The sequence below is a fragment of the Amborella trichopoda genome, chromosome 2 (genome assembly GCF_054954075.1).
Source record: "Amborella trichopoda isolate Santa Cruz 75 chromosome 2, AtrichopodaSantaCruz75HAP2 v2.0, whole genome shotgun sequence".
Classification (NCBI taxonomy): domain Eukaryota; kingdom Viridiplantae; phylum Streptophyta; class Magnoliopsida; order Amborellales; family Amborellaceae; genus Amborella; species Amborella trichopoda.
This window is the reverse complement of record NC_142337.1, coordinates 65,068,153-65,091,706: the sequence shown is the minus strand read 5'-3', so window position 1 is coordinate 65,091,706 and position 23,554 is coordinate 65,068,153. Positions and strand designations below refer to the sequence as shown.

General features: G+C 41.6%; 1 protein-coding gene across 1 annotated transcript; it reads left to right on the top strand.

Moving 5' to 3' along the window:
* The first annotated feature begins 1,295 nt into the window (after positions 1 to 1,295).
* On the top strand, positions 1,296 to 23,000 carry LOC18430306 (BTB/POZ domain-containing protein). Its single transcript, XM_006840465.4, has 12 exons — positions 1,296 to 2,365; positions 4,438 to 4,621; positions 4,785 to 4,853; positions 4,981 to 5,079; positions 6,277 to 6,356; positions 6,427 to 7,255; positions 7,954 to 8,645; positions 21,223 to 21,307; positions 21,395 to 21,446; positions 21,526 to 21,575; positions 21,843 to 21,890; positions 22,267 to 23,000. Exons 1-12 carry the CDS (start codon positions 2,118 to 2,120, stop codon positions 22,438 to 22,440), a joined length of 2,610 nt encoding a protein of 869 aa, XP_006840528.1. The 5' UTR covers positions 1,296 to 2,117; the 3' UTR covers positions 22,441 to 23,000.
* Positions 23,001 to 23,554: the final 554 nt, after the last annotated feature.

Genomic DNA, 23,554 nt, shown 5'->3' with positions numbered 1-23,554 from the left:
GAGAGTGCTAAGATGTTGGGAGCCCTCCAATCTAATCACCTCGACCTCAAGATATATAGATACAAAAAAAAAAGAGATTTCAAATTCTCAAAATAATATATCTTGTAAGACCATATATTTTCCCTCAATCTAAGATGATGATTTTTCATTTAGGAGCTGTTTGGCGAGTGAGGTGTTGGTTTAGGGGAAAGAAAATAATAACTACTTGGAGGACTTGGTCTTCGACCAATTCCCTAGGTTCGGGCTTAAGCTTCCTACTTTTTTATCGAGATTTATAGAAAATAAAAAAATAGGTATGTATGTAGCCAAGGAGATCAAGGATGAGGATTGTGAATCCACTATGGGCGGGTTTAATCCCCGTCATTCGCCCAACTCGTACAATTTTGTGGATTGGTAAATGCTTGAATATAGATGGTCTAGCTAACGCGTTCGAATATACACTATGTTTAGGGCTAGAAATTCTATTTTTTTTCTACAATATTATATTCAAGGTCGAGATGACCCATTTAAAGGTTTTTGACACTAGAACCACAAATTTCCTGGGATGAGGCTTTGGTAATGCTCATTTAATAAACATTTGAGGTCTAACTACCCAAAAAATATAAAAAATGCCAATTTATATAAGCCCTAGCTTTTATGAAAACAAACAAAATCATCACCTCTAATCCTCGTATGGAAAGAAATTTGGGTATAAAAAATCTCTACGATGCTTCTAAAATCAATGTCCAATTGACTATAAAACTCAAAGATAAAAAAATGGCATAGATATTGTAGATCCGTGAACACTTGTTTTGATAGTAAAATGGATAGTATGGATAATTTGTTACAATATACACTATTTTAAGAGCTTGAAATCTTAATATTTATCCTAATAAATTTTCACAACTATAATAGTAAGGCGGAAATGTCAATTCAAAGATTTGACTGATACTAAAACTACAATTATCTGTAAGTTTTGAGACGAGGCTTTATATATTATGATAGACTATTTTTCCAAAAGAAAAAGTTTGTTTGTGATTGCAACTTTATACTGTTGAGGAAAGGTGCATCTCAAAGTTTACTCAGTGGACAGTGTTCCACATAGAAGAACCTTCAAACCGATAAACTCAACGTTAAGATGAATGGACATAAAGAAAAAAAAAAATTTTAAGTTAAAAAAATAGTACATATCGTAAAAAGTCATATAAACGTTCTATTTTCAAGTATTTATTAATCTGCTTGATCTGTATTATTTTTTAAAATTTAAATTTTTTAGCTGAAGATTAAAAGAGATTTTGAGCCATCATAAGATTTTCAATGCCTAAACGACATCTCTAAGTAGATTTTATAGGTCACCGGACTTCTACAGTATAAGGAGGCAACCTTATACGAACTTCACCCTTTCCAAAATAGAAAAGAATAACTTTGTGGTCCAAAGTCCAAACGATCAAATGTACGGAGCGAACCGATGCCCTCTTTTAACCTCTTTTCATCTCCAGCGCCATGAAATCTCTGGAGCAACTGCAACATTTTTCTCCCTCTTAATTTAGAGATTATTGTTCTTTGTTTCTGTGACTAAACGCCACAGTTAGGAAGCTTTCTCTCTCATTCCCTCTTAGATATTTTCTCTCTACAAGGAAATAAGGGTCTCTCTCTTCCAGAATCCATCTCTCTAGAAAACTCACAAAGTTTGGTCGAAATCAGATTTTGAGTATCTCTCTGAATTCTCTATGATTGATGGGCCTGTTACTTTCTGTCTCTACAACTTATCCAATTAAAATGCATACTGGTTAAAAAACAGAACAATGGGTGGGTCTCACACCCTCTGATTTTTCTAGCCTTTTTCTTATCTTCTTTGTTACACCAAGGAAAGGCGTTGCAACCAGAGTTTTCAGTTTTCTCTCTCTACACCGGTCCAGTGTGAACTCCAAGAATGCCTGCAAAATGAAAGCATGGGTCTTTGCCCGATTTCTCCGCAGCCCCCCATGAATTGAAATGGGCCAACTTTCTCTCTCTAGAATTAATTCCATGTGACGAGCCATGATATCTTCCAAAAACGGATGATGGGTGTCTTTCGAATACCATTTTGATGGGCTACCTTTACATAAAGGTGGAGAATTTCTGAGGTGATTACGGAAATGGAAGGGCAGTATACCCAGCAGCGTTGTTACATGAATGGTGTGAAGCTTTCTATACCCCCCGAACAATCTGATAATGATCGAAGCAGTGGAGAATTGCGAGCGCTTGACTGCAATGTTGGCTCTCTCTGTGATCACATTCGATCAGAGGGCTTCAATGCTGGGGCTTTCTCAGATATTGTTGTCCAGGCCATGGGTATCTCTTACCACCTTCACCGCCTCATCCTCTCTCGTAGCTCCTATTTCAGGTCTCTCTCTCTCTCTCTCTTGCATCACATATTTATATTTTGTTTTTTTCCCTCAGTTGTGGTTGGTTTAATGGTGGATACTTTTTATGAACTCAATTGTGCGCAACCTGCAAATTAAGATGCATGATTTTTTAGTTTTGTTGGTTATGCGTTGAGAATGTATTATGATCGAGTGTTGTTATGATCTTAGCACCATTATTCTTAATGTCTTCCTCCATCCACTCTTGTTCTTCTTTTCTCTATGACTTTTTATTTGTTTTTCTTTTTTGTGGCTATTTTGCTTCATATGGTGTTTTCTGCACCCCCAAAACCCAATTAAATTTTGCTTTTTATTTCAAAAAGCGATCAATATGACGGTTTTGCAATTTCATTGCAAAAGTATGCACAGGATGTTATTCCATGAGACATCCCAAACTTAGTAAGACAATGGCCACTTGAGGTGATCAAATGTGTCTATCATATGATACCAAATGCTGATCCTACTCGCAATCAATAGCCTGTAGGGTATTTATTTATTTTGGTCACTCAATGCAACATAATGCCTGTCCTTCACATGTTAAGCCACTTTTATTGCTCATCACAGTTATTACTTCCATTCATCCCTTGGGAAGAGGCATCTAAGGTATTTAAATCTACCCCCCCCTTCCTTGTTTCCATAACTTTGTGGTGAATTTTCATCTTTAATAACATTGTTTCCTTTCTTAAAGAAATGTCTTCAAAACTACTTCGACAAGACAACTTATTCTGATGTAGACTGGTTACTCTTATATTATTTTTTACACACGATGTTGTGTCATTCTTGGTACCTCTCTTAGTAATAGAGGCATAAGAATCATGACATAGCCATGAATTCCTTTTCCAAAGCTGATTTCCATGCTATGCTACGATTCACCTTTAATATTTGGGTCTGTATTATATACCTTGAAGTAGTAAATCTCAACTGCTGTTGAATTGACCTGCCAGATCCCGTTGCAATTCCATATATATATTTTTTTGATGGTGTTAATCCTTTTCCTCATAGCCATACTTTACGTCAACCTATTTACTTGCCATAGGATGAGTGATGAGATGAGGATGTTGAGTGGCAAGACAAGAAATGATAGAATTCAGAATGAATACATACGAGGGAACTTAGGGGTGATTCCAACACGTGATAAGATGAGGGAAAGTAGACTCCAACAGGCGATAATACAACACCAGTTAGGAGGGATGAATTGGTTAAAGTGGGAGGCTCTAAAAGGACAAGGGGAAGGTCCAAAAGGACATGGATGGAAGTAGTGAGAAGAGATATGATGACTTACGGTCTGATTGAGAGTATGATGGTTGATAAAGTAGAATGGTGGAACCAGATTCGTGTAGCTGACCTCAAATAGTTAAGATAAGTTTTGGATGATGATTTTTGGTGATTTAGTTAGTCAATTTACCGTGCTTGATATTTGTCTTTTGTGTAGAGTTATGAGGGGGCGGTCAAATTATATATTTGTCCTATATTGTTTTGTGTAAGAATGGGTGGCCATATATATATATGAGTTGTCGTGAATGCTCTCAGATCCGTAGAGTCTAATATGTTCTGTCATTTTAGTGGGTATCCTGATGTTGTTGCATATTCTTATTTTCTAAGGAGATTCTTAAGCATTATTCATGGAGATAAATAGAAATACCTTCATTCTAATGTTCGTTATGTCTAGCATTTCCAAACTACAAAAACAAATTGGTCAAGATTTCACTTCACAAACATGTGCACAGAGATACCCACCATTTTTATGTGACACGGGGCATAAATCGATGTAAGATAATGATTGACCTTTTATAATTAATTGAATCAAGGAATCAATTACCAAAGCATACAACTATGCGTGCACTCTTTCTAAAGTTATATACCATCACCTTCTTTCATGTAAATAGCTTTCCTCTCATGATTGATTAATTTGTGTAAATGACCATTGGCGTGCAACTGAATCAATTGCTAATGCGTTGGAGGTACATATGGATTAATATTATTAATTTAATCATTTGCTTTATTTGTGATACTGATATTGTGCAAATTCAACTTGCTGCATCATGCTTGGCAGGAACATGCTTCAAGGTCCTTGGAAAGAGGCAAACGCACCAACAGTCACATTGCATATTGATGATGATAATGTTAACTCGGAAGCTATTGCAATGGCTTTGGCATACCTTTATGGGCATCACCCGAGGCTTAATGATAATAATGCTTTTCGTGTTCTTGCAGCGGCATCATTTCTTGACCTTCAGGTGTTTCTCTTTGAATTTTTATTTTTCGGGTGTCATTGGTAGAAAATGATGTTAGGATCATGGAGTTGAAACAGGCCTCATAAAATTTTCAATTTGGCTATACTCATCTATGTTTGTCATTTTTTGTAACTTTGTTGCATTCATATCACATTCCCATGTTTAGGATCTGTGTGCGATATGCACGGACTTCATTATATCTGAATTATGGACATCGAATTTTCTAGCCTATCAGGTCAGCATCTTTCTCTCTCTTTCTCTCTCTCTTGCTCATTCACATGCTTCCTTACACACATTCACCATGGATTCTGCAATCATATCACATTTCCTGAGCTTTACAAATTGTTTTGTTTACCAATCAGATATTTGCGGAAAGTCAAGATTACGGGATACATGGAGAACGTGTACGAAATGCTTGTTGGGGCTACCTATGTCAAAGTGGTACCATAGAGTTGAAGGAGGTACTTCACATATATTCCTATATAATTGTTTCCGGACCAATTAGAGAAGCTTATAACATATTGCACAGAGTTCTTTGAACACTTTCGGTTGGTGCTTTAGTTAGACATGGATTTTCTTTTGCATGCTATGAATCCTTTAGCATTTTAGCTGATGCTGTGAAGGTTCACCATGACTCTGGTATTGAGGCAGTGAATTTTTTTTTCTTCTGGATCTCGTTTGCTGTCTTGTGCTTTTTATAATACAAGAATTGATCCAAGATGTATTGAATTGTGAACAATTTCAAGTTAACAATGCTGACCATAGTTATAAATGCAAAGCATCCTTGTATTTCAGCATGGCTTTTTGGCAGTATGTTTCATTTGCAGAGAGTACCCTTTAGGCTTCAACAAGTGGTTATACATAATCAATTTCATGACATGAAGCAGTATAAAAGCATTTGAAACATCATTAAAAGGGTCACAAAAAAGCATATGAAGTATTTGAAATATTATTCTAAGTGGAACAAACTTGTCAATTCGACAATTTCCATTAAACACAACAGTGCATATTTGGATGGATCCCATGGGAAGGAGCTTCGTTTGTATTGTTAGAGTGATTGTTAGAGTTTGGTGAAAAGAATTGAAAGGATGAGAATCCATATATAGTGGAGTCCCATGTTGAGAATCATTATGACCTCAAGGAACATGGTCAAGTTGATTCTGGTGGTTCTTGTTCTTGAGTTTGATTGTATATTTTGAGACTTGAGAGTCGTACTTCGGGTGTAATCCTGGTCCATTGAGTGTGAGGTTGTTAAGCTTTCATTATTGCCAAAAAAAAACTCTTATCTTATTTTATATGTGTAATTTCCGGTTTCTGAATGCTGATACTTAAATAAACAATCGAGCATTGAATAAGAGAATTGACAAACACTGTTGAGTGGAACTCCACAGCATACCTTATAATGCACTCACTGGAGACGCAACTTTTGTAAAACTTCATTAGGGTAATATAACGCCTATCCACCTAGGTGAGTATTATGGTTATGTATTGCTCTGCAATATTTCTTTTCCAAAGGGCATTGAATTTGTTTGAGATGGATATCGTACATGAGATTAACTTTTCTTACACTTTATAAGGCGGGATTGCTTATTACATGTTTGTTTAAGGGACAATTTCCTAATTGTAGTGCGAATAATATGAGTCTTTTTGTTGCACAGGTTCTCCCTAAACTTTCTTCTCAAACATTGCATGCTCTTCTCACTTCAGATGAATTATGGGTACCCAGTGAAGAGAAAAGGTAAGAGAGACAAACCCCTGCCATAATCTGGATTTTCAAGTTTAGTGAAACCCTTTCTTCTTGTTTGAAGATTTGAGCTGGCATTATACGCCCTACTGGCAAAAAGTATGTTATTGGAGGCAGATAATAGTGAAGAACCAAATTCAGAAGCGGAATCTAGTGCTTCTCAGAATGTTTCTGTTAAGGGGAAGAATTTGGTCGATGCAAGTGTTAATGAACAACTTCTAGAGTCTGGCTTAGGAGGGATAAGCTTATGCGATAAACAAGAAGGGCACAAAGCAGCTCATAAGATATTGGTTGAGCTCGCTGATTGTGTAGTAGATTTCAATGAACCACTGAAAGTGCAGCAAGGGTCATGCTCCCAGCAAAGTGTAGGTTCAAAATACGCAAACAACAAAGTTGGGGCGCCCAATTTACCAAGTAACTTGCATGGTGGTTTTGATACAATCAAGACATGCAATGTTTATGTGGAAATGCAAGAAAATATGGAGGAAAGTAGAATGAGTAGTAATGATGCTTCTATGGAGGAGGGTCCATCAGATGAAAATAGTTCACCATACCATGGAAATCATGATATCTGGGTTTCTAGGGATGAATCAAAAGCGACTTCTTCTATTGTGTCCCCTTGCAATGGGGTTATGCTAAATGATTGGGGACGATGCAATTTATCTCCTTCTCCATCATGGGGTGGCAGGGTAGTTGGTAGAAGACAGGCACCAAATTATGTCAAGGGGAGGCCTAATATACACAGTGAGGAGTATGATGCATTTCTTGGCATCTTTGAAGGGGGATCCCTTTTATACTGTAATATGTCTTTTGACGCATTGCTGGATGTGCGAAGGCAGCTCGAAGAACTGGGTTTCCCTTGCAAAGCTGTGTGCGATGGTCTTTGGCTTCAGGTTAGAAAATCAGCATACTTTTTCATGATATATTATATGTCATTACTCACATTTGTACCTCATAATGAATACTCTCTTCTCCCTCTCTTGTCAGTAATGACATTGCAACACGAGCACTGATTCTCTCTTATCAGTAATGACATGTCAACCTGAAAATGAACTCTTCTCTCTCTCTCTCTCTTTCCGCCTAACACACACACACACACACATCAGGAGTGACATTCTAACCTGAAAACCAACTCTCTCTCTCTCTCTCATCAGTAATGAAGTTGCAACAAGAAAACTAATACTTGCTCTCTCATCAGTAACAAAATTACCCTGAATATGAAATTTCTCTCAACGCACATGCGTACGCATACCAGTAGTGACATGCTAACGTGAACCAACCATCTCTCTCTCTCTCTCTCGCTCTAATTGATGAGGAAATTGCAACTTGTAAACCAGTGAGACTCTCTCGTCAGTGATGACCTGCCAACGTGAAAATTAACACTCTTTCTCCATCTCTCTCTCTCTCTCTCTCTCTCTCTCTATCTCTGTGACACACACACATATCACAACGATAATAATGACATGCCAACCTGAAAACCAATAATCTTTCTCTCTCTCTCTTACATTTGTAATGACATGCCAAACTGAAGCCACCAATTTCTCTCTCTCTCTCTCTCTCTCTCTCTGAAGTCAAATTGGTTTTCATGCAGACACTTCTCAGTCAACGGGTGCAAGATATAGGTGCTGACACCTGCAAACATTGCAGCCTAATGAGCATTCTATGTGCATGTAGACAGCCATATGGCTTCTCACATGGTGGTAGCTCCTCAAGTTATTACAGGCATGACCATGATCGAAACAATGGACCCAACAATATTGGTAATCTATACTTAACTGATGCCCAAGGTGAAGCAAGTGGGCTATATGGACCAGTTCGTGTTCATGTGAGGGGACCAGTTGATGGATTAGCTGGTATAGGAAGAGGAACAACATTGGTTCCAGCTCCAGCTTGGCCTCCAACACGTTTTGTATTTTCTCGAGTCCCTTTCGGGCTCGGCAATAGGAGTTGCCAACAGTCACATGCTAATGATGAATCAGATGGAAGGGTTGATTTGAATGGCGGAGATGCCTCTGGTGATGGATTGACGGCCCTTGTTGGGTTAAGCCAAGGTAGCAATTGCGTCCCTGTTATTCCAGGCCAATCAGGGAGGTTGTATGAGCAAAGTTTGCAGTCTAGAACAACAGGAATTCCAGCTTCAGTTGCAAGTACTAGTGGCATTTCGATGCAGACTGTGGAGCAACGGAAACATGGCGTTGGGTTAGAATGGGAAAATGTGGAAGGTTCCACAATCTTCTTGGACTCAAGGACCCCATTGCGAAGCTTTCCTCCCTTTCGCTTTGGGTTAGTTATCTTAGACTATATTTTATCTCTTGTGAGCTAATGATATCTCTTCTGAAACCAGATCCATTATAAAAGAGCAAAGTTATCACTCAATTAAAAAGCAAATGGTGGCTTTATTCTATTGTTCTTGCTGCTAACGTATTCAAACTTAAGATACAAAGCTGGATACGGATAGGATGAGTAGGACTACAACTTCTTAACACTATCCAAAGCATTAAATACATAAATATTGACATGAGCATCCTATCTGACACATGAATATGTTTTCATTATTTAAACTATTTTAAAATATTCATATTATGTTATGTATATATATCATTATATGAGATAATGTATGGAATTTTGGTTTGGGGAGCACTGGTTTCGTGTGGCGGGGATCTCGCCACAGAAGATTATGGTTACAAATGGAGCTAATTGTCACTCCCAGTCCCTGCATCTTTCTCTAGCTTAGCTCGTTGTCCCTCCACTCCCTCTCTCTATCTGGGAGAGGAATGTATCTCTCCCACCCAACCAAAAAACAACCTCCAAACCTTGTTCTCCTGTTCTGCAGGTCAAACTCGCTCATGAACCGACAACCCTACCTATCTTTGAATTTATCCTCCTCTTCCTCCCCTCCCCCTCCTGACCTATACATAATCACATCCACCTGCTAAGGCCAATAGGGAAAGCTACTTCAGCGACTCAGAGAACCGCCCCCCCCAGCTCAACCTTTAGCCTATCCATCCTCCTTGCTCTCTACTTCAGATGCACCAACCCCATCGGCTCTCAAAACTCCTCTACACCCTATATTATAAAACTTAAGTGTGATCTTATTGTAAGGAAAGTACGTTGTCTTAGAAAGGTGCTGATTGGGTCTTTTCAACCCCAAAGGCACGATGTACGGGGGATTGAAAAATGGGGCTAAGCAGTTTTGGATGGAGTCACACTTGAACTGCCGCAAAATCATAGGAGGACACCTTTTGTTCTCCTTCCCCTTGGAATATCGAGCACTAGAACCCTCCAAAGCAGAAACCTCATGTGCAAAGGGATTACTCTCACTACTTCTACTTGGGCACAGCAGTTGGGGGCTGCTCAACCCTCCAAAGTGTGGATATGCATTTCCAATATTCCACTCCATACCTTGCATCTGGAAATCTTCAAACAAATTGAGAACCACTGCAGAGGCCTCATCATCTTTGTAAAATGGAATTCCACCGAGTACCTTCCGATCCGCTCCATCCAAATATTGGTTCAAATGACCAATCGCCCTGATACCCCAATATTTCTGGCTCTCCATGGATTTAGATACCTACTGTGTTGCCATTTTGTGGGATGCTGCGTTCCCCTCTTCCCGGCACCATGGCTGAAACCTCATGTTCAAAGGGACTACTCTCACTACTTCTACTTGGTCACAGCCGTTGGGGGCTGCTCAACCCTTCAAAGTGTGGATAGGCATATCCAATATTCCACTCCATGCCTGGCACCTGGAAACCTTCAAACAAATTGGGAACCAACGGTAGAGGCCTCATCTTTGTAAAATGGAATTCCACCGAGTATCTTCCCATCCTCTCCATCCAAACGTTGGTTCAAACGATCAATCCCACCCTTATACCTGAATATTTCTGGCTCTCTATGGATTTAGATACCTACTGTGTTGCCATTTTGTGGGATGCTGCGTCCCCCTCTTCCCGGCACCATGGCAGTGACCATGCTCTCAACCATGCAAAACCAAGACCCTTGTAGGATTACTGCAGTCCACAGGAAATATAGAAGGCGGCCTTACCAGCGCCCATCTCAAGATCGCAGGGTTCCTATTCACCCCCAAAGTAGGATACCTGTATCTACCATGTGCACATCATCACCATCTTCTTCAGCCTTCCTGTAATCACTAAAAGTCCAACGGCTGCCTAGAGAACTGCCCCCCGATGATGCCCATCGCAACCCCTCTCGCAGAGGACCCCCACCACCCCCTTGTCTTATAATGCTACCCTACCCCTCTACCCACTTGCCGGGACAGCTTGCGGTAAGTGTTTCAAGTTCAAATGGCCTCCTGTCCTTAGGTGCATCTCCTTCCCCCTTGGTGGCACATTTTTCCCCATCAAGCCTTCCATCTAAGGATCCTTGTCGAGCCCCTACCTCGAGCCCTGCACCCCACATGCAGCAGATCCAGCTCACTCCTCCCCCCTGCCTCTACCCTCAAATCTTGAGGCCCTACCACTTCTACTAGCCCCTTCCGTACCCCAGGAGCCATCGGTACTTGATCCTCACCCCCGGCGTACTCATACGTCGGCCCACGTGATGGGACAGATGTCAGCCTTTGGATCAAATCCTATTGACCTTGCTAGCCCCGGACACTACGCACCCCTCCAAATGGCGCTCCCTCTCTCATCAATTTCTCCATCCAAGGGACCACTTCTTTTCTCTACCTCGAGCCCATGACCTCTTGCGGTGGATGCACCCCTTGGTCCATGCACCACGTTGCCCCATTTTTGAAGATCAACCCACACTGGTGACCCACGGATTCCCTACTGTTATCCCACTACCCTGCTCATCACATGTTATGCCATCATATGTATGGAGCTGCCCCACCCCAGAAACTCTAGCCCACACAAGCTCATGCCCCCTCAAGTTCCAAGCCCCACCTCCTGAGACCCACCTACCCCTTACCTCGGAGAACTTAATAACAGACAGGTGTCCCACCACTTTGACCAATGAAATACATGTGGACCCCATCTCACCTTTTGTCACTCCATATCCTCGTCTTCGATCTCTCCAAAAGACAGCAACTTCAAAGTCTAACATCTACCCCTTTCATCCGAACCCTCCCAAAACTCTAACCCCTTGACCTCCCCATCCTCATGTCCTTTAGTTTCGCCTCCCATGGTCTTACACCTCATCTTCCTCCTATAACCCCCGACGACCCCCACCTGGGGCCTTGATCATACTTTTGCAACTCCCTCTTCTGGTAATGGAGGCACTGCCTTTATCTCAGAAGAGCCAGGGTCAAGGGTGGCTGCTTTTCTTTTCTCAAAATGCATCTCCATTCCCCCCCTAGCCTTTTTTCCTCCTCATGGGGCCTATACTTCCCATTCCAAAACATGTAGCCTTTCCCCATTGCTTTCCAAGCCCCCTCCATCCTCGTGGGGCCTATACTCCCTGTTCCAAAGCATGGATATCCCCTCCCCTCGCTTATATTTTGTACACCCCACCTCTACCCCTCCTTAGCCATAGTGATACTACAACCTCAACCACATGGACTCACATAGGTATTACCCAGGTAACCTTGATTGCTACCCTACCCTATACCTTGATCAACCTGAGGGCCTAATCCTCTCTAAACCATCACTGGACCAAAGACCACCCACGCATTTGTCCCTACCCTGCAGAATCTTGAGCTCCTAACTCAGAGATGACCCTTGTTTCCTTGAGGTCACATGCTATGTTGAGGTAGACTCCTCTGAAGACTCAGATGTTGTGTTCTTTCAATTAGTGGATTTTGAGTAAAAAAAAATATTGACCACACCCAGGGGGATATACACAAGGTCTTGAAAAGGCGATGGGATTCCATTTTGAAGGTTCACGTGGGGACATGGACAACTTTTTCTTTGCGGATGCAATCACGAAGGCCAAGGTAAGCGACAGAAGCAAAAGAAAGAGGGAGTTTCATGATCTCTCTTTCGGCATCTCCTATGAGAAGGAAGACCCGAGGTCCTCCTTATCTGACTTGGCCCTCTGGGCTGGTCAAGGTATCAGATGCTCCTCTAGGCACCTAGTGTCTTTCTCCAACAAAACACCATGGTGTTATCGTGGAATATCCAGGGTCTCATGAACTTTGCAAAACAACGCCCTCTAGGAATTTTGTTGCAAATACAACCATGATATGATAGCAGTGGTAGAATCCAAATAACCTTCCCTTAATCTATCTGTCATTTGGAGCATTTGGATTTTGGGGCCGCATACCTTACCAATGGGTTGCCCTCGAAGTCGCTGGTGCGTCAGGGAGAATTTGGGTCATTCAGGACCCTGCCCTTCACTCCATTATGAACTCCCACACGGTGACTCTATGCTTAATGTTTGAAAATCTGTCGCCTAGGCGGTTAGGAGCCACAAAGAACCAAATTGCCCTAGGTGCTGAGGTGCCTTGGCACTCAGACACTGAGGACCTGCCTAGGCTATGCCTCAAGCCCTTAGCCCTTGTAAGAGGGTGGAAAGATGTAGAGGGCAGGTTTGCCCATGTAGCTGTCACTTTAGATATCTTGAGGAAGCGGTTTCCTCGGTTGCCAGAAGTTCTACGGTATAAATGGTAATTTCACCCTAAGAAAGTATGTCGGTCTTTTATGTCATTTCCCCTCTCTTTAAGAGGGTAAAAGGGTTTTGGAGGGCATTACAACCCCCCAAAACGAATTTTCTTGCTTAAGAGAGAGAGACTCCAAAAAGTAAAGTTTTTTGAGATTTTAAAGATTGAAATCTTTTTCAAACTTCTCCATTTATTGTGAAAACGAGAAGTATTCAACCTTCTACTTTCTGTGGCTTGAAATGGCTATGAAAGATGATGAACTGATAATGCAGAATGTTGATTATGGGAAATGGACATATTTAGATCTTTTATAGTTTTAGATTTGTAATTCAATTTAAATTTAAAACTAATGTATGTATGATGTCTCAAGTACTTGGATAATGTTTTTATTTGTATTTTTTGAAAAAATGGTTTCTAAGATCAATTTGTGCCCTCGAACACCATTATTGGGGCCTAAAACCCCCAATGTCCTAAAAGGGCCACCTAGGGGAGAGATACCCACCCAGCTGCCTAGGTGGCCTGGACCCTTGGCAGCCTAGGAGGCTGAACCTTTTTTTTCCAACATTGCCTATGCCTTAAGAGAATTTCAGATGGTCTGCCTGGAAATGCTAGGTCCTCTGCCAGTACGCCTCTCAATTCTATTTGACAAGATCAAATTGATGGTGATTTTTTGGGCCTCTAAACACAAGATTTTCAAAGGAACTCATTATTTGGCATTCCATCAGGACTGGCTTCCCCTTCTACACCTATCTCTCTCTAGGGCCATTCGAGCTTCTTGCTGGAAGCCCCCTGATCAATGGGCCACCAAATTGAATTTTGATGGCTGTTCTCTCGTTAACCAGGGCCGGCCGGCATTGGTGGTCTATGGAGAAATCACGAAGTTCAGACCTTGCTTTTCATTCTCCAAATCTATCAGTCATTCAAACTCACAAGAGGCTGAGGCCCTGGCACTGCTAGAAGGCCTTAAGACTTTTTAACCACAGCTGCCCCCCTACCCTCATCATTGAAGGCGACTCCATCCATGTAATTCATTGGGGTGTGCTTCCGCCCCCTATCCATGGTACCTAGCGCATATCTTCGAAGAAGTTTTCCACCTCTGCTCAGGCCTTGTGGTATCTTGGAATCATGTGTGGCGCAAATGCAATTTACATGTCAACTCACTTGCCAAAGAAAGTGCTAATTCTCGAGTGACTGAGTAATTTTTTGCAGCCTTAGTCACTACTCTTGGCTGATGAACAGCAACGTCACAATCACTATCTATGTTTTCCTCTTTTTTTACAGGTGCTCCCCGCTGGGGAGCCTAATTTTTTGGATGTACACAAGCCCGATACTTTGGGGTGATTTTTAGTAATACAATGTTAACTTCATCGAAAACAAAAAAAAAGCTCAGCAGTCTATGGTTCCATTACCCATCCCTCAGGAGCTAGTTCTGAGATGAACTTGATAGGGTTGTCTCTGCCCCTTGCTCTCCTTGGTGCATAGGAGGTGACTTCAATGTTACCAGATGGATTTTCGAAAAGAAACAACAACAAAGTTCAAGTTTATGTTTGATTTCTCGAAGTTCATCTCCAGAAATTGCTTGATTGATATGCCCTCAAGTGGCTCACTTTTTACCTGGTTCTACCACTTGGAGGCCACTTGGCTTTCTAAGCTTGACAGATGTCATGTCTCTACCAAGTAGATGAGCTTTTTCTAGGAACCCACTCCGTAGCCCTCCCTAGGCCGAGAACAGACCACAAACCTATCCTTTTAGATACTGCCACAACCGTAATAACCAATTAACCTTTCAGATTTGAACTCTCCTTGTTAGAAGAACCAAACATCAAAAACCTCATTAGGGATTGGTGGGCGTCTTACTCTGTTCAGGGGTGGGTGGGTTCTGCTTACCAAGAAAATTGCAGATGCTAAACCCTAAAGTTCTACCTCAAGAAGGAAATTCAGCCAGGCAAAAGCCTCCTTGCTGGCCATCGTTTATAATCTGGACTCAATTGAAGTAACTTAAACATTTTCCTAAGTAGAAAGAGATAACCGTATCAATGCCAATGGATTACCAATCCATTTTTGAGGAAAAGAGGAAGTCTTCTGGTTCCAGTGCTCTCAAGTGAAAGTTTGGGGACGAAAACATAGCCTTCTTCCATAAAATTGCAAACTGTAAAAGGCGCTACAATACCATATCCTAGATCCAAGAAAGGATCCAAGAATGGCCTAACCTCTTCGATAAACCCTTAGATATCGAAAGAATATCCTGGGTTTTTTGGAGAAGGAAAGACAGGTCGGTCATTCTGGGTCTAGGGTTTCTTAAAAACTGAAAAAAGGTTCTCCAAAAAATGCTATAAAAAGTCTTGGCCAAGACCAGGCACCAGGCCAGAATGGTTTCCTGGTGGCCCCCTTTAGCAATTTCTGGGACTCTTTGGGCCCTGATACCTGTGCATTCTTCCATGAATTCCACCAGCGTGGAACCATTCACAAAGCCATGAATGCCACCTTCATGGCTTTGACTCCAAAAATTGAAGACACAGACATCCTGTGAGATTTCAGGCTCATTAGTCTTCTCAATAGCTCCTACAAGATTCTCTCTGAAGTCTTGGCTTCCTGCTGAGGGATGTACTAGGGTACGTCATCTCTCCCCCTCCCAACCAGGGTTCATTAAGGAGCGCCAGATCCTTGATGGTGCCCTCATAGCCCATGAGTGCAAACACTTGAGACATCTAGCGAAATTCCCTGAGTGATCATATGCTAGATTGTGAGAAGGCCTACAACCATGTAGTTTGGGATCTTATCCAGGAAATCCGTATGAAGATGGATCTAGGCGAAAAATGGCAGAATTGGACAAGTGGTTGTGTTTCATTCCCGTCTTTTTCTATCCTAGTAAATGGTTCCCCTAAAGGTTTCTTTCCATCATCTACGGGCCTCAGCCAGGGGGATCCACTTTCCCACTTCCTCTTTGCTATTGTGGCCGAGGTGTTCAGTCATTCGATTGAAAGATTATTCCAAAAAGGCCCTTTGGAAGGTTTCAAAGTTGGCAGCCAAGGTCTTACTTTCTCCCACGTACATCATGCTAATGACACCCTGATTTTTTTTACGTCACCCAGCAACAAAAGGAGACTCTTTGGGTGTGCCTTAGGTGTTTGGATTTGCCACCTGTCTCAAGATCAACAGGGCCAAACATAAAGTTATAAGGGTGGCCATGGACCACATCCAAGTCCAAACCTTGGCTGATATCCAAGGCTCTGGGATAGATAACCTATCCAGATCTCCCTCTTTGCATTGGCAAGCCAAGAAAACAGGTGTGTGATCCCATGGTGGAAAACATTGACCTTAAGTTGGCTGGGTGGAAAGGTAGATTCCTCTCAATGGCGGGCCACCTAAACCTTATCAAGGCCACCCTCTCCAATGTCCCTATCTACCAAATGTCCCTATTTCAAATCCCGACCTCTGTTGCTACCCATCTTGAGGGAGATGAGGAAGTCCCTTTGGTCAGCTGAGAGTGGTGGGCACACCTGTTATCTTCGGATTAGGTTTGTCTAACAAAGAGACAGGATGGGCTGGGCATTTGTAGTCTCGGACTAGGTAACAAAGCCCTTATTGGGAAATGGTGGTGGAGATGTGTCACTTGGAGCAACCGCCTATGGCAGCAAGTACTCCGCCAGAAATATGATATTGACTCTCTCTCATGGCTGCTTGTTGGCGACTTCTAAGAGGGTCCTCACAGTTTGATCAGCTGCAGAAAAGGGGCATCCCTATTCCTAATAGATGTATCATGTGTAAAGCCGTGGAGGATACCAATGATCATCTTTTCTTACATTGCAAGTGGCCTCCTGCCTCTGGGCTCATCTTCTCCACCTCTTCAAATGGCTTGTTGCAGGTCGTGCAGCTATCACAGTTACGATTTGGGCTACTTGGAAGGAAAGGAATCTGAGAACATTTGAAGGAAGGGAAAACTTAGGCATGACAATAATGGACCGGATCCATGCCACTGTCATTTTTTGGGCCACAAACTTGAAAAGGTGAAGAGTTAAGGCACCATGCTGCTAATGATTTTCTTCAGATCTGGCTGGAAATGTTGGAAACTTCATCCATCAAAATCCCTTTATCACAACTGTAGTGCCCCCTGAACATGGTAGTATCATGCTTAATTTCAATGGTTGCTCCCTTGGCAACCTTGGACTGGCAGGATTCGGTGGTCGTTTTAGGGACCAGAGTGGCACCACTTTGTTCTCCTACTCCGGTTTCATTGGCTAAACTGATTCCACTAGCGCTGAGTCTATAGCCCAATTGGAGGGCATGGGCATCAAAAGGGTCATGGTGGATTGGTCTAGTAGGTTAGTGGTGGGGGAGGACTCCAAAAACGTCATATCCTAGGCTAAGAAGTATTCAACATGTCCATGGTGGCTGCACCACATCTTTGACCAATTTTCCGATCTTTGCAGGCATATGTACATCCCTTTTCGACGTACGTGGCACGGGGCAAACCATGAAGCAAATAGCTTCGCTAAAGCCAGAGCACTATCTGGAACAGCTGACCTGCTTAATAGCATGACCTTCTTGGCACCTTTTTGAGCATCGGTCCCATTTTTACCTATTTTTGGACAGGGTTTTATCTTTGTTTTTATTTTGATCTACAGGGTCTCTGAGTCATTTTTGTGTAGCTTCAGCTAGAACGCATTTTTTGGGAACTGTAAAGAGCACCCACCCGATGGACTGCATGATTATTTTTGTAAACACTTACGCACAATACAACAGTTAACCTTTTAAAAAGCGGTCATATATGTTTATCTCGTGTACCACTATGGTATACCACTACAAGCATTTGACTGGTTGTACCACATTAGTGATTCATATTACAGATATCGTTTCATACCATATTGCGATTGTTACATTATGTGTATCAGGGGATGCAACATTATTTTTAATTTTATTCATTTGATATCTTCATGTTTAAACCATATATATGTACAAGTATTGTAACTTCTTAAAGAGTATCATCAATATGGGTATGAACTCCACGTTCGTTGCCCTTATCCTCGAGCTTGAAAGAGCTGATGAGAAAGGGTTTCTGGCCCATCAGCCTCATAACAGCTCGTGCAAGCCACTAAGTGCTTGCTTCTGAGCAATGTGCTCAGCCAAGACATGCCCAACTCAAGGCACTTTTGCCCAAGGAAGACAGATTCATGATGGAGCAGTGATCGCTCACAAATGTATCCATGCCAGACACCTTCTGGTAAACCTTTCCTATTCATCAAATTGGATTTTGAAAGGCTGTGGCTCTGATGGGCCTCAGCTGAATGTGGCACTCTTGGGTGTCAAGAATCTTCTCCTCTGCTTTCTTCTCCATATTGATTAACAGAAGTCCTCATCCCCATGATTTCTTCCACTTTTCAAGGGGCCTCCGCCAAGGTGGGTTATCTCCCTCTTTCTTCTGGATACAGCCATGATATGTTCTATAGCTTCTCCTCCTCTCAGAGTAGACCACCCATTTGGGGTCCAGTTGTCTAGAGATTGAGCACATGATAGTATCTCTTTCTTATTTGGTTGCTGCATCATCTTAATGAAGCCCACGATTTCCAGTGTTCCTGTTTTCCAGATATCTCTGTTGAAAATGCCTACATCCATTGAACACACTCTAGAATGCTCGAGGAGAGGATTTTTATGGAAAGGAGCTTGCGAGCCCCATAAAAATTTCATCTCATTAGTTGGGAAACAGTCCGCCTAAGTCCAGGGGTGGCATGGGGATCAGAAAGCTAAGGGGCTGCAACAGAGCTCCCCTTGCCAAGGGGCTGTGGACTCTGCCCCAGAAAGTCACCAATGTGGTGGACGGTGGTCAAACATTGATATGGTGCCCTTGCTCTGGACCACAGAGGTTTCTAGGACACTAGATATTTTTTGCTACCTCTTGTAATAGGGCGTGCTTATAAGCCCATTTTTTTGAGACCTCAATCTTTTGTATACAGCCACTTCAAAAGGATATATTTTGTACAGGGTCAGTGAACCGATTTTTTGACTGAGATACCTGTCTCGTGGGTATTCTCGGTCCTCTCCTCCCTCTATCTATTGTATTCCTTCCTCTTTTCAAGTAATACAATGTTAACATTCTCAAAAGAAAACATTGATATGGTGCCCAAATTTTTGGCTGGCTACCTGGTGGGACAACCAACAACCACGCTTTGGGTGTTTGGAAAGCTATCATCAGTCGCTTCCATGCTTTCTCCTACAAAATCCATTATGCAGCCATAACAGGGGTTTGCTTTTGAACTAACTATGACTACTCCCTCGACTCCTGGAACAGGAATCCCCTGATGTCTGCCTTATTTCTACCAACTAGGAGGCTAATGTCTCGTGCTAATAAAAGCAACTTGAACAGTCTGGCACCCTAATTTAGGCGTAACCTCAATGATAGTGAGGCTCTGGAGCGTGTCTCATTGCTGGCATAGTTTTAAAACTATATCATACTATTCTCAGGCAGGGACAAGGTCTGGACCCCTTCCACTTTGGGCTTATTCTTGGTCTTCTCTCTCTACAAGACACTAAACCAATTGAATGATGCTCCTGCCCTAGTATCAAGGGCCTGGGTTACCCAAGCTCCATCAAAATTCCAAGCCTTCCAACTGGTTGGTCATTTCGAACAAGGAACTCACACAGGACCACATGCGGAGCGGGTTATTTCTCTGCAATGTGTGGGTACCACGAATAATCCATCAACTGTCTCTTCCTATGTTGTGCTTTCGCCTCACAGTTCTAGTATCCCACATCTCAATCTCTTTGGCTGATGTCGGGTCATGCTCACCTCCTGCACTATTCCAATCCTAGTCTCTACCTTCCTTCCCAGCCACAGATCTGATCTACACTTGTGGCAAATGTTCCTGTTAACTTTTCTTTGGCTCGTATGGTTGGAAAGGAATAGATGCGTCGTTGAAAGCAAGGAAAGCACCATCAATCCATTGAAGGACCACTTGACATCTATCTTCACTTTGTGGGGCCTAAACCACAAATCTTGCAAATCTTAATCCTGAAAGCAACGTCACAAAGCTCAATTTTGACAGATGCTCTTTGGGCATCCCAGGCATGGGCATTGGGGGCTTCTTTGGAAGCCACAACAGGTGCCACACTGTAAACATTTTCAGGCCCCATCAAATTTTTCATATTTCCTCCCCATTGGTATCGCAGATTCTACACAAGTCGAGGCCCTAGCCCTCTTGGAAGGCCTTTGAAAGTTCAACCCCAGTTCAACCCCAATTGGAGCCCCCACTTGATGGTCGAAGGAGACTCCTAGAACGTTAGTGCTTGGGCCTCCGGTTCCACCTACTGCCCTTGGAGATTATAACATATGTTTGATGAAATATCACACCTTTGTAGGGGCCTTAGGGTCTCATGTCAGCACAATTTTATGGAAGTTAATGCTGCTACCAATTTTTTGGTTAAGGAGCCTTATCGAACTCCACCTGTCAATTTCTTGAAGGCATAGTCATCCTGAGTTGTACTTAACACAGCTCTTTGTCTTTACTCTATAAGCTGTATAGCACTTTTGGACCCTACGGGGTTTTTGTATAGGACACCCGCCAGAGCTGTAGTTTCATATTTTGTACACTCCATTTTAATCAATACAAAGTGAACAGCTTAAAAAAAATATACTATAGCCTGAGCCTAGGCTTTGCTATTGGGGTTCGCCCTTTTGGCTGAAGGAGATTCCAAAAATGTCATCATAATTGGGCAAGCATATCCCCCTTCTGACCTGGCAACTCGAACACATCTTCGACAATATCTTCGTACTTTGTTGCCCACTACGTGTTTCCTTCATTCATGCGTAGCATGAGGCAAGCACAATAGTGGGCTCGCTTCCCAAACAAGACATAACTGGCAGAGTCCTTTGTATACCAGCTTTCACAAACTATCAGGACAAGGTAACCTCTTTTGTATGAATTTCTATAACACCAGTTTTTGTAACACATACTCGGCAATTCCACATCTTTTACTGTTATTAATCCAAAGAAAAACTTCCAGATTATCCAATGCCACTGTCAGTAACTTATTATATCAATATCCAAGCATATTCAGAGATCTGTGCTGGAAGTTTTGATTCTCCGATTGCATTTCTAGTAAGCTCAGGCATCAATTTTTTTGTTTCTTATTTTTCGTGGGGTGGAAAGAGCTTTCCATACTATTTGAAGTTTTGACTCCATGTGTATACCTATTTCCTTTTTAGATAGATTTGCAATTCTTTTGGCTAGTTATTTGTTTCTGAGCTTTGTTTCGTTTGACCTTGAATTTTTAGTGTCATTTCGATAATGCAAATAAACCTTGCAGGGTGGAATTTGAGGACGTGCACAGGCTTAGTGATGGACAAGTCAAGCATTCCCCAGAAGTATTTTATGCAGGTTCTCTGTGGAAGGTAGGCAAAGTGCCACCAGTTCTGTTGAATGTTTGGGTTCCCTAATATATATACATGTGCTGTGAGCTTTGAAATTCTTTTTTGCAGGTTAGCGCTCAGGCATTTAGTGATGAAGACCCCCAAGGACGCCGGACAATTGGTACGTTTTTGCTCATGTGTAGTATGTGGGGAGAACCACGTTTTGAACTGGGAACTCAGTTGATCTCTGTTGATTTCAGGATTATTTCTCCATCGACGCAAGGCAGAGGCAATAGATCATCAAAGAAAAGTCAGCTATCTTTCGTTTTTCTTTTTTATTTTCTTTTTTATGTTATTTTTTATTATAGGGAAATTGATCAAATTACATCCAGTTTCAAATAGTCAATCAAAGTACACATCATTATATGGGTAATATTTTGTTGGGTGAAATGTAGTTGATTTCTGAGGTGTGATTTGATATATTTCCCTTAATTATGACAAACATCACAGTGAACATAGACATGAGACTGCTTGCTATATCAGAAATTCATCTTGAAATTGGGTTTTCAATTTACAGGTTTATCCCTATGTAGATATTAGAGAAAAGGTTAAAGCTCGTTATCAGGTAGTGAATGCTTCTGTTTATTTTACTAGTCCTGACATGACTTGTAGTTGGGTTTCAATTTTGGGAAATTGTGCTACAATGCAATGGATTGTGGAATGATGAATTGACCAATCAAATGAAGGTGACAGAGAGAGGGACCAACCAGAATAGGACATAACCCTGAACCGGGTCCTACTTTCTATCAGTCTATCCATCACCGTCCATTTATTGAACTTTATTGACCCCATTTCCCATTGTATTATCGTGCACTTTCTCAAATTACTTTACCTTTACTTAACTATCAGAAGGAAATGCAAATGTATATTGGGGTATCTACAAGATAAACTTCCATTTTTGTAGTTTTTAGGTTGATAGTAACTTCCATTGTTAATCGCAGTTGATTTGTCCATCAAAGAGAGAAGTCATGGTGTTTGCAAGTGTTCAGGAAGGTACTCTATTACCTAAGGCGCCCAAGGGTTGGGGTTGGCGAAGAGCTTTGCTCTTTGATGAACTTGCTGATCTCGTTCAAGCAGGAGCATTAAGAGTAGCTGCAGTTGTTCAGCTTGTTTGAGATTAGTGGAGTAACATTCTAGCATCTCATGTAACTATAAGTGGGATTATACCAGTGTATCATATCTCTATGCATAGAGCATCTTACTCTATTCTTTATCCATTTGAGAAGAAGATTAGTGTATATGGATCTCTTTTCCTGGGAAAAGAATTCGGTAATCGTATGGAACATGGAAAACCATGATCCATTGAGGGCATGATCGCTGTCCAATGAGAGTATAGACAGCGATAGAGTGAGAGCAGGACTTGCATTTGGAGTTGTCATGTTCTATTGGGTCCTACTATCTCTGTTACTGTCTTATTGTTTCAATGGACAGTGATGACCACCATGGACTATGATTTTCCATAATCTGCTGGATTATAGTATATATTCCCTATTTTTCAAGTGGTTTTAAATTGGAGCTTGGAAATCCTGTCACGGTACATTCTGGTCTGGTTGAAAATAATTGTAATATCGAGGATTCATTTCAAAATTCATAACCCCTTGAATAATCATGTTTACTCAGTGGAGAGGCAGTGTAATCTTTCCATCCTTGTAATGAATTTTATAGTTGAAATAAACCAGATGCGTGCGTGTGTTATGTTTCTGGTCCATTTCGAGCCCATGGCAATCATTGTTAAAGGAATTGCCCATGTCAAACATTGGTAAAGGAATCGAACATGCACCCATGTGGTTTGTATTTATTTTTGGTAAAGATGATTTATTGTTTAATCATTAGCCAGATAGTTTCAGTCTGCTCAGAGTGACTGTATGTTGGTCAACAAATTTAGTTATTGATGAAACTTAATCCTTTCCTTATTACTTGGAAGTTAAAAGGAAAGTAGAGGTGGTATTATGGTTTTTGGGCTGAATAGTAAGAAAAAATCTGCAGATGCAACAAATTTTTTATTGGTATTTGGTTGTTAGTTAGCCGAATTCAATCAAAACATTTTTCAGAAATTTAGCCAAAATTGAGTATTAAAACCCTTCTAGCTTTTACCAAACTGTGTTCGTTGATTTGGAATATAATTGATTCTGATATTTACTGAGGATATTATGGGATTTTTGGGTAACACTGATTTTTAGCGAACTTACCTACCCTTGCACAACCATAACTATGATTGGAACAAATTGA

Excerpts from the sequence above, each read along its gene's own strand:
- LOC18430306 (XM_006840465.4), top strand. The coding sequence starts at position 2,118 with ATGGAAGGGCAGTATACCCAGCAGCGTTGTTACATGAATGGTGTGAAG. Across the intron at positions 4,622-4,784 it reads CATCATTTCTTGACCTTCAG|GATCTGTGTGCGATATGCAC; the intron begins GTGTTTCTCTTT and ends TCCCATGTTTAG. Across the intron at positions 4,854-4,980 it reads CGAATTTTCTAGCCTATCAG|ATATTTGCGGAAAGTCAAGA; the intron begins GTCAGCATCTTT and ends TTTACCAATCAG.